At 38.3% G+C, this 14,608-nt stretch overlaps 1 protein-coding gene across 1 annotated transcript in view; it reads left to right on the forward strand.

Moving 5' to 3' along the window:
• CD302 (CD302 molecule) overlaps positions 1–14,608 on the forward strand; it is a 59,292-nt gene that overhangs the window by 23,327 nt on the left and 21,357 nt on the right. Inside the window, exons 2-4 of the mRNA XM_043994959.1 lie at positions 2,855–2,965; positions 11,572–11,694; positions 13,492–13,665. Coding sequence (XP_043850894.1) covers positions 2,855–2,965; positions 11,572–11,694; positions 13,492–13,665 — 408 coding nt within the window. The remainder of the gene's footprint in view (positions 1–2,854; positions 2,966–11,571; positions 11,695–13,491; positions 13,666–14,608) is intronic.

A 14,608-nucleotide genomic window follows, 5' to 3' on the forward strand; every position in this document is an offset into this window, starting at 1 on the left:
TGCTGGCAAATGTTTAACAACTGTTATGGGGGGCAGCTAGGTGGCGCAGTGGATAGAGCACCGGCCCTGGAGTCAGGAGTACCTGAGTTCAAATCCGGCCTCAGACACTTAACACGTACTAGCTGTGTGACCCTGGGCAAGTCACTTAACCCCAGTTGCCTCACTTTAAAAAAAAAAATCTTTAAAAAAAAAAACAAACCAAAAAAAAAACCCCAACTGTTACGGAGTCGTTCCAACACTGTATTCAGGATGCTTCTCTAGTTGGCAATAAAGAATGTAGGAGTTTGGAGCCCTTCCAAGTACTTTTCTCCTTTAGCTTCTCAAATCAGTCAATATTGGACTATCTCACTATAAGTATTGAAAATTCCTATGTCCTTCCAACCTCCATGAGTCCCAATTGAGGGAGATTCTTCCTTAAATGCACCCCACTCCCAGATCTACCACCTGTCCCTGAAGTTTCAGGTCTTAAGACCTCACCCTCACACCGTATTTGGAGATCTCCACATTCCTGGTCCCATAGAAGTCCTCCTGTTTGTCTCTATTCTAGCTAGCCAACCTCAAACAACTTCTGTTGGCAAGACCTTTTTCGCTGACTTAGTACTTAATGGTTTCAAGGGTTGCCCACAACACGGTCTATCTTCTGAAATTAAATTTCTCTCTAATCTTTATCTTGTATTCATTTGTCATCCCAACCTAATACCACATTCATTGGTTGAGCTTAGTCCAGAAACATACTGAAGGACCAAAAGGTTTTGCTCATTTTTCATTGTTTTCAACTAAATAGTTTCATTATTCTCCTACCTCAAACTACCTAATGAGTTATTGGCCAACATTGGTTGCCTTCCTTCCAGATTAGAGATCGAAAAAAATATACCTTTAGAATAATTGTAAATAACATGTATCACCATATATGATCACATAATAGTATCAATATATTTCCATCCCTACCCCAATAATGAGGCATTGTCATACTAGCCATTATAAAAATATAGGTATCATAGGTAGTCCCACATTATAGGTCGTCTCACAGACTTCTGAAGTTCTAGGTCCAGCTAATTTTTGTTAATGATATATTTCTTTTAAATGTTGCCATCAATTCTTCCTAGCACATTTATTTCAACATTTACTAAGCACCTGCTCTATGCAGGACATTGAACACTAGGGAACACAAAAAAATTTTTTTAAACCCCACAGTCATTGCCTTCCAACATATTTTATAAGCTAGAATGAGAGATCAGATGTGAACAAAAATAACTATAATGTAAATTAGACTATACATGCACAGAAACAGTCAGAGAGACATGAGAGATTCAAGGAAAACTAAAAAGATAGATTTGGAGCCAGACTGTGGACAGATTAAGTACAGATAGAATGATATACAGAACAAGCAAGTATTAAGTACTCACAATGCTAAGTGCTAGGGATACAAATGCAAGCAAACAAGACAATCTTTACCATCAAGGAGCTTACATTCCCTCATTAGAGGAAAGACTATACTAAAAGGAAAGACAGAAAGTGGGAGTGAGGCAGCTTAGGGAGTCAAAGTGCCTCTAGAGTAGAGGTCCTTATGAATTTTCATTTTATTCTCCCATTGTATTTTATTTGGTCATCCTTTCCCCCTTCTCCTCTGATGTTTTGTTTGTTTTCAATGGACCCTGTATTTCAAGGGACTGGAAATTCTTAGTGAGGAAACTTTCTTCTACCAGCAACTGTTTTGTTGCTTAGACTGTAGGGAGTCTTTTCCAAGGCACTGACAAGTTAAGTGACTTTCCCATGCTTATACAACAAAGAATATGTCAGATATGGGATTTGATTCCTGGTTTTTCTAACTCTAAGGCAAACTCTTTCCACTACAACAAGCTGTCTCTCAATGGAAAGAGATAAGATAGCTGAGAGTATTTAGAGAGAAGAGAAGCAGATCAAAGACAACACTTTGGGGAATGTTCATATTTGTGTAGGACAGTAAAGAATAATCAGGAAAAGGAGGAATGGTTAGAGAAGGAAGAGAAGAATCAGGAGAAGGTGGAGGAGAGGTGATCAAAAAGGAAGAAGTGGTCAACACTGTCCAAGGTTGCAAAACTGTCATGAAGGATTAAGATTGAGGAAAAGCCATTGGATCTGACAACTGGGGTCATTGGTGACCTTGAATGAGCAGCTTCGGTAGAGTGGTGGTAACAAAATCCAGAAAGATGTTACTGAAAACTGTTTGTAAAATATATTTTTTGGGAAAATAAGTCAACATTTTCATGTTTGTATTTTATTTCAGAATATCATTCCAAGGGGTGGGGGTGGGGTGAGGAGGAAGGTGGAATTAACTCCAAACGAAAATCTCTCTCTTGTTAGTGTGCTTCCAGATAACTGTTTATAAAGCAAAAAAGGGGATGTGACAAGTACAACAGGAAGGGGGTAAAGCCTCTGTTTGAAATCATATAATAGTAGTCCTGATTTTAAATACAAAAGTATTTATAAAAGAATGAGGGATCTAACCATTGCATGCAAGATGCTAGGGCTTGTCTACCCCATTCTCATTCCCAGTTGACATCTCTTGGAGCTTCCCTTGAGTCTGTCAACAAGCATTTAAGTGACTTATTTTTACTCATTTATATCTAATTGTAATATGAACACTACTTGAAAAGAAAATAAACCACATTTTTTTAAATGTAAAAAAGAAACAGACCCCCCCCCATTTAGGCAAAATTTCCTGCCCTTTTATTTTGAATCAACAGTTTTACTACACTAATTCATAAGAGACTCTAAGAGAAATGGCAATTTCATTTTTTTTTATTTATGTCCTTGGTTTATAGAATTCATTATTTTTTTATCCATAATAACAGTGTCTTCATTTTTCATACAGATTGTCCTTCTTCTACCTGGGTTCAATTCCAAAGCAACTGTTATATTTTTCTTCAAACAACAGTCAAAATAGAAAGCATTGAGGATGTAAGAAATCAATGTACAGACTATGGTAAGCTGTTCACCTTTGTGCTTTACTTTGGCATGTCAGAACATAAATACAAATTGATTGAAGCTGTGGTGTGAAATGTGCCGATCAAGTTATTAAACTACAACTCTTTCCCCTCCTTCCTCCCCCCCCCACCCCCATCCTATTACTGACTCATTTCTCAGATTTGTTTTATAGGATAAATATTTCTCCTCTGCTCCAGAGAATTGTATCAAAGGATATATATTTCTTTTCTTTTTTTTTTTGCAAGGCAGTTAGGGTTAAGTGACTTGCCCAGGGTCACACAGCTAGTTAAGTGTCAAGTGTCTGAGGCTGGATTTGAACTCAGGTCCTCCTGAATTCAAGACCAGTGCTTTATCCACTGCACCACCTAGCTGCCTCCTAAAGGATATATATTTCTGAGAATGCTAGGTAACACAGTGGATAGAGCACTGGACCTGGAGTCAGGAAGACTCATCTTTCTGAGTTGAAATTTGGCCTCAGACACTATGTAGCTATGTGACCTTCATATGTCACTTCATCCTGCTTGCCTCAGTTTCCTTACTTGTAAGATGAACTGGAGAAATGTCAAATCACTCCAGTATCTTTGCCAAGAAAACCACAAATAGGGTCACAAAGAGTCAGATGTGACTGAATGACTATGATATACATATATTTCTCTATTTTTAGCTTCAAACTCCCACATAGAGACTGTTCCCTGGTAAAACACTTACATGTTAATGTTAGTTCTCATTCTCTCACTCTCACTCTGTGTGTGTGTGTGTGTGTGTGTGTGTGTGTGTGTGTGTGTCTCCCCTCTAATTGCCATGACATTTCTAGTAAATACACCCAAACTAGCATGCCCATGGTTATGGGGCAGGTGGTGGCGCAGTGGATAAGGCACTGGCCCTGGATTCAGGAGGACCTGAGTTCAAATCTGACCACAGACACTTGACACTTACTAGCTGTGTGATCCTGGGCAAGTAACTTAACCCTCATTGGCCCCACACACACAAAAAAAAGCCCGTGGTTAATCCCATTTATAAAGACAAAGTATGTACCTGAAGTAAAGAAAGGTAAACAGATTTACTACAATGCCCAGAGGGAAGGGCCTTTCTTGAGAAAGCCTAAATCTTAGAAAGGGAGATTGATGATCACCACTTTGAAATCTATGGTTTACAGAAATTTTGGCAATAGCATCTGTCCCAACATTCCTCAGGCCCAACCTGCCCAGGTAGCTTCACTTTCTTTGCCATGATAGCCTCTGCCTACATTTCCACTCACCCAACTTCATGCAGCTTGCAGCTCCATGCAACATCTACTGGTGTCATTAGGAGTTAGAGTCCTCTGTCTCTTGGATTTGATTAAATAAATGCTACTGAAAAGTCACTCAGAGGCCTGACCTCTCCACCTTCTTCCTATTACATCACTTCCTTTCTCATACATTCATGGTATTAATTTGCACCTGATGTGGCCACATTTTCCCAATTAAACAACTAATTTTCTGACTCCTTTTCTGCTGATTAGGTCAGTGAAAAGCCAACTCTCTCACACCTTTTTTTTTTTTAAATAAAGGACTTAACAGTGTGATGTGGTGGATAGAACACTGAACTATGAATCAGGATTTCTGGAGTTGAGTTCCGCCTCAAATAAATACTATCATCCATGGACAAGTCACTTTATTTCTAGAGACTTGGTTTCCTCACCTACAAAACAGAAGCAGTAATTTGTACCACCTGCCTTCTGGGGTTGTAAGGAAAGTATTTTACAAAACCCCAGAAATGTAAATTATTAGTAAGTTTTATGACCACATTCTTTTTAAATTAAAATGTATTTTTGTTTTCTCTCCCTCTTACCTCACAACTAGGAAAAAATAACATAACAAATATGCATAACCAAGCAAAATAAATTCCATCATTGTTCATGTCCAAATATGTATAACACACATATATAAAACTCTGCATCCAGGGTCTATCACCTCTGTCAGGAAGTGGGTAGCATGCTTCATCACAAATCCTTTGGAATCATGGTTGGTCATTGTGTTAATCAGAGTTACAACTTTCAAAATTGTTTTCATTGTGTTGTTATATAAATTGTTCTCCTAGTCCTGTTCAATTCACTCTGCCTCATTTCATATGAGTATTCCTAGATTTCTCACTGCAGAAATAGAATCCAAAGAACTGGTTTGTCCTTTTTTTTTTTTTCAAAGAGGACCACCAATATAACAGGTGTTGTCTTGACTTGGGAGTGAATTGGGTTTAAGTGAGGCAGAGTTGGGCAAAGTCATTACTCTTACTTTCTCTTCCTGAGTCATCAAAGTCCACAGGTAAGACAAAAGTCTAGATGACTGACAATGAACTGGGATGCAATGGATGACCTTGGTGTCTTCAATATCTGACCAAGCTCTAAACACTCCACAGTACCTGCTTCAGCCACCTTCATGACTGTTGGAACAAATTGTCATCCACCATTCTGCCAAGTGAAGGCTCTGCATGCTTGAAGTAGATATCCCCCTAACTGACTGGGTTTGAGACCTTTGTCAGCCACCCTCTACTTGGTTTAGTCTATCTGAGGGCATGGTTTACTGGGGAGTAGACACTGCTTATGCCACAGCTTCTTGGAGCCATAAATTGGGTGAAAAGGTAGATGAGCAGCCCTAAAAAGAGCTCAGTGAGAGTTCCAGGGCAGAGCCAAGAAGAGTTCCAGGGCAAAGCCAAGATGGCAGAGGAAAGGCAATGACTTCTCGAATTCACAAAACGATCACTCCAAAAACCCTCCAAATAATGACATAGGACAATTCCTGGAGCAGCAAAATCCACAGAAGAATGTGCTGAGATCATATTTCAACCAAGGACAGCTTGGAAGGTCTGAAGGAGGGAGCTGCTGTGCCAAGAAAGGAGTGGAACCCAACCCCCACAGTCACACTGACATAGATCCAGTCCCAGGAAGGCCTCACCAAAGACAGAGACCCCCCAGAGCCTCTGAATCAGCTGCAGTGCCAGTGTCATTTGGAACTAAGCTCATAGTCTGGTGAGCGGGCTGAGCCCTTGGCAGGGGAGAGATTACAGGGGTCTCTGCTGCTGCTGAGGCAGAACTTGGGGTTTTCACCCCAGATGGGAACCAGGAGGTAGGCTTGAGTAGCAGTGGCCCAGGTGGGGGAAGGGCACAGGCTCATTGGAGCTGACAACCACAGCACACAAAGCTGGTTGATTAGCAAGTTGGCCTGGGGTCATCTATGGACCAGGGAACAGGCTAGGCAACTGAAGAACCTGCCCCTCCTTAAATCATACCACCTAGGACCCCCTGAAGCTTGGAACAGTGCAGCCTGGAAACAGTGCCCTACTTTAAGGAACTGAAAGTCAAGTAAAAGAAAGGCAAGGTGAGCAGACAGAGAAAGGTGAGGACCGTAGCAAGTTTCTTTAGTGACAAGGAAGACCAAGTTGTACCCTCAGAGGAAGATGGCAACTTTAGGGCCCCTATATCTAAAGCTTCCAAGAAAAATATGAATTGGTCTCAGGCCATAGCAGCACTCAAAAAGTATTTTGAAGATAAAGTTAGAGAGGTAGAGGAAAAAATGGAAAGAGAAATGAGGGTGATGCAGGAAAGACATGAGAAAAAAGTCAACAGCTTTAAAAGCCAAATGGAAAAGGAGATACAAAAGCTTTCTGACAAAAATAATTGCCTAAGAATTAGGATTGAACAAATGGAAGCTAATGACTTTATGAGAAACCAAGGTACAATAAAACAAATCCAAATGAATAAAAAAATAGAGGTCAATATGAGATATCTTCTGGGAAAAACTGCTGACCTGGAAAATAGATCCAGGAGAGATCATTTGAAAATTATTTGTCTACCTGAAAACCATGATCAAGGAAAGAGATTAGACATCATCTTACAAGAAATTGTCAGGGGAAATTGCCCTGATATTTTAGAAGTAGAAGGTAAAATAGAAATTGAAAGAATCCACTGATCACCTCCTAAAAGAGATCCCAAAAGGAAAACTCCCAGGAATATTATAGCCAAATTCCAGAGCTCCCAGGTCAAGGAGAAAATATTGCAATCTGCCAAAAAGAAAGAATTCAAGTACTGTGGAGCCCCAGTCAGGATAGCACAAGATCTAGCAGCTTCTACATTAAAGTATTGGAGGGCATGGGATATGATATTCCAGAGGGCAAAGGAATTGGGATTAAAACCAAGAATCATGTATCCAGCAAAATTGAATATAATCTTTCAGAGCAAAAGATGGGACTTCAATGAAAAAGAGGACTTTCAGGTATTTGTGATGAAAAGACCTGAAATGAATAGAAATTTTTACTTTCAAATACAAGACCCTAGAGAACCATAAAAAATTGGAGTTAGGTGGCATGCCTGGGGTTGTGAAGTGGGTGGGTGTCTTGTGTCTGAGGCCATATTGGGGCTGGGGTCCTCCTGGGTCCAGGGTGGATGCTTTGTACACTGTGTCACCTAGCCAACCCATGATGACATCTTTAGGGTAAAATTGAGGGGTGAAAGAAATGCACTAGGGGAGAGGGTTAGGGGAGAGGTAGCATGGGATGAAATCCCACATGAAAGAAATAGGAAAGGGGTTATGGAGTGGGGGAAGAAATGGGGGAAGAGCAGGGTAGTAAATGAACTTTATACTCATCAGAATGAGCTCAAAGTCCTTAAACTGAGTTGGCTCAAGGAGGGATTAACACACACACACACCCAATTTGGTGGAGTAATCTATTTAAACTGGGCAGTAAATGAGCCTAACACTCATCAGAATTGGCTTAAAGACCTTAATCTCATCAGAATTGGCTCATGGAGGGAATAACATACACATTCAATTTGGGGGAGTAATCTATCTAACCCTGCAGGAAAATAGATGGGGAAAGGGATAAAGAGAGAGGGACAAAAAAAGGGAGGGCAGATTGGGGGAGGAGACAGACAGAAGCAAACCCTTTTTGAAGAGGGATAGGGTGAAAGAAGATAGATAATAGAGTAAATATCATGGGGAAGGGAATAGGATGGAGAGAAACTGTTAACAATAGTAATTGAAAAAAGAGAAAAGGTGGAAAAATTATACAAAAAATATTTATAGCAACTCTTTGTAGTGGCTAAGAATTGGAAATCAAAGGAACGTCCATCAATTGGGGAATAACTGAAGAAGCTGTGGTATATGATTGTAATGGAGTGTTATTGTGCTATGAGAAGTGACAGGCAGGATGATATCAGAGAAACCTGGAGAGACTCATATGAACTGATGTATAGTGTATAGTGATGTATAGTGAAATGAGCAGAACTGGGAGGACACTGCACAGTGACAGCAGTATTGTTCTATGAGCAATTGTGAATGACTTGACTACTCTTGGCAATGATCCAAGACAGTCACAAGGGACTAATGATGAAGCATGCTATCCACTCCCAGAGAAAGAACTGATATTGATTGAATACAGACTAAAAAAAAGAGCACTTGTAGATTGTACATATATAACCTATGTCAGATTGGTTACTGTTTTGTGGAGTGGGGAGGAAAGGGAGAGAGGGAGAAAAATTTGGAACTCTAAATCTTATGAAAATGAATGTTGAAAACTACCTTTACATGTAACTGGAAAAAATAAAATAAATGGAGATTAAAAAAAAAGAGCTCAGCAAACCCTCATACCAGAGGTACTAGTCTTCTTGAACACCCCATACACCTCAAAGGTCTTAGGAACTGTTTGGGTATGGGTGATGGAGAGAGGGAAAAATTAACAATGAAATGTGTTTTGAGCTTGGTTAACTGGGGGTGGGAGAGTAGGACCAGAGAAGTTTGGGGATAGGTTAGGTGAAAATATGGTAAGGTAAGTTTTGTACATGTTGAGTTTGAGGTGTTAGTCCTATATTCAAGTGGAGAAGTCTACCAAGTAGTCAGAGAAGTAGTTGCTAGAGTTCAGGGGAGAGATCAAAGCTGAAGATATGGATTTGGAAAACATCTGCATAGACATGATAATTGAACTCATGGGAGTAGCTGAAATTACCAAGGGAAAAAGTGTAGAGAAAAAAACAGATAATGAGTTAAAAATTGAATGTATAATTAATTGAATCTATTTGTTACCTTTTCAAACTTCAGTCTATTTTTCTTTGGTTATTTTGGTTGCCCTGTGCTAGAATTACCTGATGTTAACTCTCTTTTATTATTTTACTTTTTACATGTAGGACTTTTAAAAATAAAATATTTTCTTATTTTTAAATATTGCATTTAATTTCTATGTTAATCTTTTCATTATACTTAAAGGGTAATTAACAAATATTTAGTATGCCTCTTTTTTGTGTGATTTGAGAATAGCTGTTAAAAGATTAGAGATCTGCATTAGATTTTAGCCAGGGATGACATTGTGAATGCATTATTCAAAATTCTTTATTTATCTGTGTAAATGAATTCTCTAGGGTCCTATGGTGTAATTTGTTAAAGAAAATGGAAATAGGCCTTATTTGCCTGGCATAGTAAATTAACATTATACAGTATTTAATTAGATTACAATTTAAAAATCATTATAAATCCATTGGCTTCTACAAGGTCATACATAATGATGAAAAACTCTTTGATAGTTAAGCCTAAAGTATAGCCTAGTTAAGCATTCTCCTTGAGGATCTATGAGAAAACTTGAGTCTTTTACAAAGAAGAGGAAGTAAAACATCATCAGAGTATTAACCTTTTGCCCTTGGGTGTCACCCAAGGGAGTGGCCACCTATCAACACCAGGAGTATAGCAGGGTGGGGACCCATTTCCTTTCAGCTTTTGCTTCACCTTCACAATTCTTTGACTCTGCTCTAGGTAATTGCTATGGGGGAAACTCCCTCCAGGGTCCTGTTGCCATGGCATCCCTATATAGGATCTTTCCTATCCCACAGTCTTGAAAAACTAAGAGAAAGGGTCAGAACCTGAAGGACTAGTCATTATCTCTCCTGGTATGACTGCATCCACAATGAACTCTCCTTTGCTGCCATTCTCCAACTCCAGCTTCAACTGAATCTGCCCAGGTGTAGCTATGATTAGTGACAATTCTGGGCATCATCACTTTAGATGATATGAAGTATAAAGGAAATAATTTTATTAGGAACTCTGAATAAATAGGATATTCGTGGAGTTTGGAAATAATAGAATTAGACCAAAGAATTCACCTTACAAATGACTGCAAAAAAGGGTCAACATATTTTTAACATGAATACATCAGTTTATCTATATTAATAATAGCAATGAAGTAGTGGAAAAATGATATAGTAGATAGTAGTTTAGGTTTGTGATCAAGAAGACCTATGTAGAAATCCCACTTCTGACAACAACTTTGGGGCCTGGGGCAAGTCATTTAACCTTTGTGCATCTTAGGTACCTCCCTCTGATTGATTGATCTATCTATCTATCTATCTATCTATCTATTTATTTTTGGAGGGGCAACAAGGGTTAAGTGACTTGCCCAGGGTCACACAGCTAGTAACTGTCAAGTGTCTGAGGCTGGATTTGAACTCAGGTCCTCCTGAATCCAAAGCCGGTGCTTTATCCACTGTGCCACCTAGCTGCCCCCTCTGATTTATTTATGAAGCCAGAGACTAGTTGAGATTTTTGTTGATAGAGGGAGTTTTCAGACTGCGATTTCCTTACACTGATGAAATAATATAGCTTTAATTAATTTGCTTATTAGTAATGATATAATGCCACCATCAATATATGTGAAGATTTGTACATACATATACCAGATATGGGAAGAACTTCCTCTATCAATAAAGGTTGGTAGCTGTTCTGCAATTTATAGAGTAAGAAGGTTCCCTGAAATCTTCCTTAATGTTTCCTGAAACACCAAGGAGGGGTTAAGTAGTTTACCCAAGGTCACATTATCAGTATGTTCCAGAAATGAGACCAGAACAAAAAAGAGATAGCATAGCATAGTGGAGTAGGAATGAGACTTGGATTTAGGAAGACCTAGGTTCAAATCCTGTCTCAGATACTCTTCAGTTTCCTTATCTGTAAAAAAAAAATGCAAGGAGCTAAGGTGTGAGGGAAAATCAATCCTCTTCTCAATAATTCTCAGGAACTCAGCAGTGATGTGACAAAGGCTCTTTTATTTCCTTCTTGTGAGAAGGAGGCACCCTGGTGTGCAGCTAGTGGATGCAAAGAAAGGGGGCTTACAGGCTCTGTTTTATACCCTAGTCCCTAATGGGAATCACCCTCCCCTTTTTCATCATTAGTCTGATTACTCAAGGGTTACAATCTATATTCAAAAACTAGCTAATTGGAATGCAGTATTCCCACCCCTCTTCCTTTTATGGGCATAACTCTGGAGTGGACCTTATACTTCCTTATATGGATACAACTCCAGAACGGACCTTATTGAGACCAGGGCTCCTTGACCATGTGATTTTGTTAGTCTGGGGGAAGGGAGGGGATCTGAGACCTTTGTCCTACAAACAGGTCAGGAGGAGTATGGTCATTGAGAGGAGACAACTACCCATTTTCTCACATAAGGTCATTTCATTCTCTCAGTCTATGGTCCTATGACTTTGAAGCTAGTTTTCTCTCCTCTTTACTATGCTGCCTCTCAATAATTTATATTTTTCAAAGAACTTTCACAAATTAAAATGGACTGATAGATTTTGTTCCTCCCCAACAGCTTCAGGAGCTGATATGATTAGCATACACAATGAAGAAGAAAATGCATTTATACTGGAGACTTTTAAAAAACGATGGAAGGGCCGGGATGATATTTTATTAGGCATGTTTTATGACACAGATGGTAAGTGATAGTTCTGCTCTGAAACAGCATTTAATGTTAGAAATGTTTTCAGTCCCTTAAGTTTCCTTCAATTTTAGCTTCAGTGTAAATAGACATTTTCTACTGGGCTAGTGGGTAGCTCTTGCTGTCCTAGACTCAAGTGGCAGCTTTCTGTTAATGTGTTTCACATGATTCAAACGTTTATGCATCTACACTATACTCTTTAAGAAATGATGTTTAAAAAGCTCAAAGTTGGTACTTTAATCGAAATTTTAGTCTCTGTTGTACTTATAGAAATAGCATTATAAATATTATTAATAAGCTAAGAGGATATTGGCTTACTGAAGTTAAATTACTTTTCCCAACTAAAAAAATCCCAAATCATAATGCTTATGACTCTACAGATCTTACAGGTCTTTGGAGCAGGTGCAACCCAGCAGATATATCTGAATGTTTACCTGTTTAAATATAGATAAGAGGAATAGTGACACTGAAGGCACTGCTACAGGCAAGAATCAAAGGTCAAAGGGGAGACCTTTCAAAATTATTCATTTTAAGGGCCATTAAATTCAAGATTTTCTTTAATCTGTACAGAACAAGGGAAGAAACATATATAAAACACATACTATGTGCTAAGCACTTTACAAAGAGTATATCATTTGATCCTCACAACCACCGTGGGAAGTAGATGCTATTATTATTATTGTCCTCATTTTACAGTTGGGGAAACTGAGGCAAGCAAAAATTAAGCAACTTACAGGGGTCAAGTAACTTGCCCTGGGTCACATTGTTAATAATTATCTAAGGCCAGATTTGAACTCTGGTCTTCCTGGTCTTTGAACTCCAGGTCTAGCACTATATGCACTGTATCACCTAATCTGTAGAGGAAAAAAGTTTGAAAATGGGCAGGTAGTGAGTTAAAATAGAAAGAATACTGACTTGGAAGTCAGAGAACCTGGATTCAAATCTTGTTTCTTACTCCCTTCCTGACTGCATCCTACCTTTGGGACCTTAGGCTAGTTACTTAAGCTCTCTGGACCCAGTTTCCTGATTTGTAAAATGAAGAGACTGGACTAAATGGCCTTGTACTGTTCTTCCATTTCAAAATCTATAATCCCATAGTATCCCACTATCTCCAGTGAGACAATGTTTGGAAATAGGAGCTTAAAATCAACAAAGCTTTGTCTTCTTACAGTTGTAGGTATGTTGAGGTTGATCTTATTTGATGGACCCTTAGTGGCTACTGGCCAGTATTCTCTTTATTTTAATCTGGTGTCACAGTTTATTTTCAACATATCTCTAACCACATATTTACATATTCCTGGATCATTAAAATTTCAAGCCCCCAGGGAAACTAGACTAGGGAGATATTGTCAAGATATTTTAACAATCCTACCAGGTATGGGACATAGGCATAAAATGTACATTATTCTAATTTGTTTAAATATACCTTTACACTTTGTCAAAAGGATTTCTCTAAACAAAATTCTTATCACAGTCTTAAAAGTATCTAACACAACTGCTCATATTTTTATCTTTCTTTTTAAAAAATGATTGAAGTTGATAGTGTCACTCACCTAGATTTTTTTATCAATTCCTTTCTGTTCTTTGCTCCTCATACTTAGTTTTTATTTCTTTTCACTTTTCCTTTCACACCTTCAGTATTCCTATTTTATTTTTTTGGAGCTTTATGGGGAAAATATTAGGCCAGATTTTGGTCATTTCCCATCCGTTGTACTAAAAACTTTTTATTAGCTTTTGGCTCATAAGAATACTATCTGACAAAAATAATGTGAAAAAACTTTCCCTTTCCCACAGATGAAAGCTTCAAATGGTATGACAAGTCTAACATGACATTTAACAAGTGGAAAAACTCAGAAGAAAGTCAAGACCTAATAGACACATGTGCTTTTTTGCAAACCGAGTCAGGTATATGGAAAAAAGGAAATTGTGAAGTTTCTACTGTGGAGGGTGCCTTATGTAAAGCCGCTGGTAAGTATGGCTGAAGGCCTTTTCTTATTCTGAGGAGAACAATGAGGGGAGAGAGGGAGATTTATGCTCATTTACTTTTGTTTCTTTTTTAAAAAAATGTTACAAACACTATTAAAGATTTAGAGTTAGAGGGGACCTTAGAGGTCATCTAGTCCACAGACCTCTCTTTTTGTTTTTTGCTTTTTGTTTTCATACTGATGAGGAAACTGGGGCGTAAAGAGGTGAAAGCCCAAGGTCACACAGGCACTAAGTTGCAGAGGTGGAATTCAGGCTCACAGCTCTTGTGCCTCCCAATTCAGCTCTCCTTTCAGTGTTCCTAGCTGCCTCTTTCAGAACAAGCATCCCCCAGAAATGGTCTCCTCTTAAATAGTATATAAATTAATTCTGTAACTTGCATAAATTCAGGAGCTAAAGCCAAATTGTGTGAGCCAGAAGCATTTTTATTCTACTGGTATTTTTTAAGTATTTCAAGGAGAATTTTCCTTTATAATTTCTTCCATAAAAAAAAATTCTTAGAGGTGTATATGTGATGATTCAGCTCAAAGAATAGTTTTACAAAATCAATAGCCAAATTCCATAAATCTAGATTACTTAAAAAGTCATTCTTTTCCATGAAAGAGCAAATCCTTTTATTTAAACATACAAAGAATTAACAATATTTTAGCCCTTTTTAAGATTATAGGTGATCTATGTTTATTTCTGAAAAAGCAGTGGTTTTGTTAAAGGCACTGAACATAATGCAAACACTCCACATGTTCCAATTATTGTAATTTAAATGCTTTTTTTTTTTGCTGTAGCTAAAACCTTTCATTTTTGAATTAAGAGATTTAAAACATCCATTCATTTTAACTGATGTTGTTCCTTTGTTGTTGTTGTTGTTGTTTAGTCATTTCAGTCATGTCTGATTCTTCATGACCCCGTTTGGGCTTTATCTGGCAAATAT

This window comes from Dromiciops gliroides, chromosome 3 (genome assembly GCF_019393635.1).
Source record: "Dromiciops gliroides isolate mDroGli1 chromosome 3, mDroGli1.pri, whole genome shotgun sequence".
In the NCBI taxonomy this organism is placed as follows: Eukaryota; Metazoa; Chordata; class Mammalia; order Microbiotheria; family Microbiotheriidae; genus Dromiciops; species Dromiciops gliroides.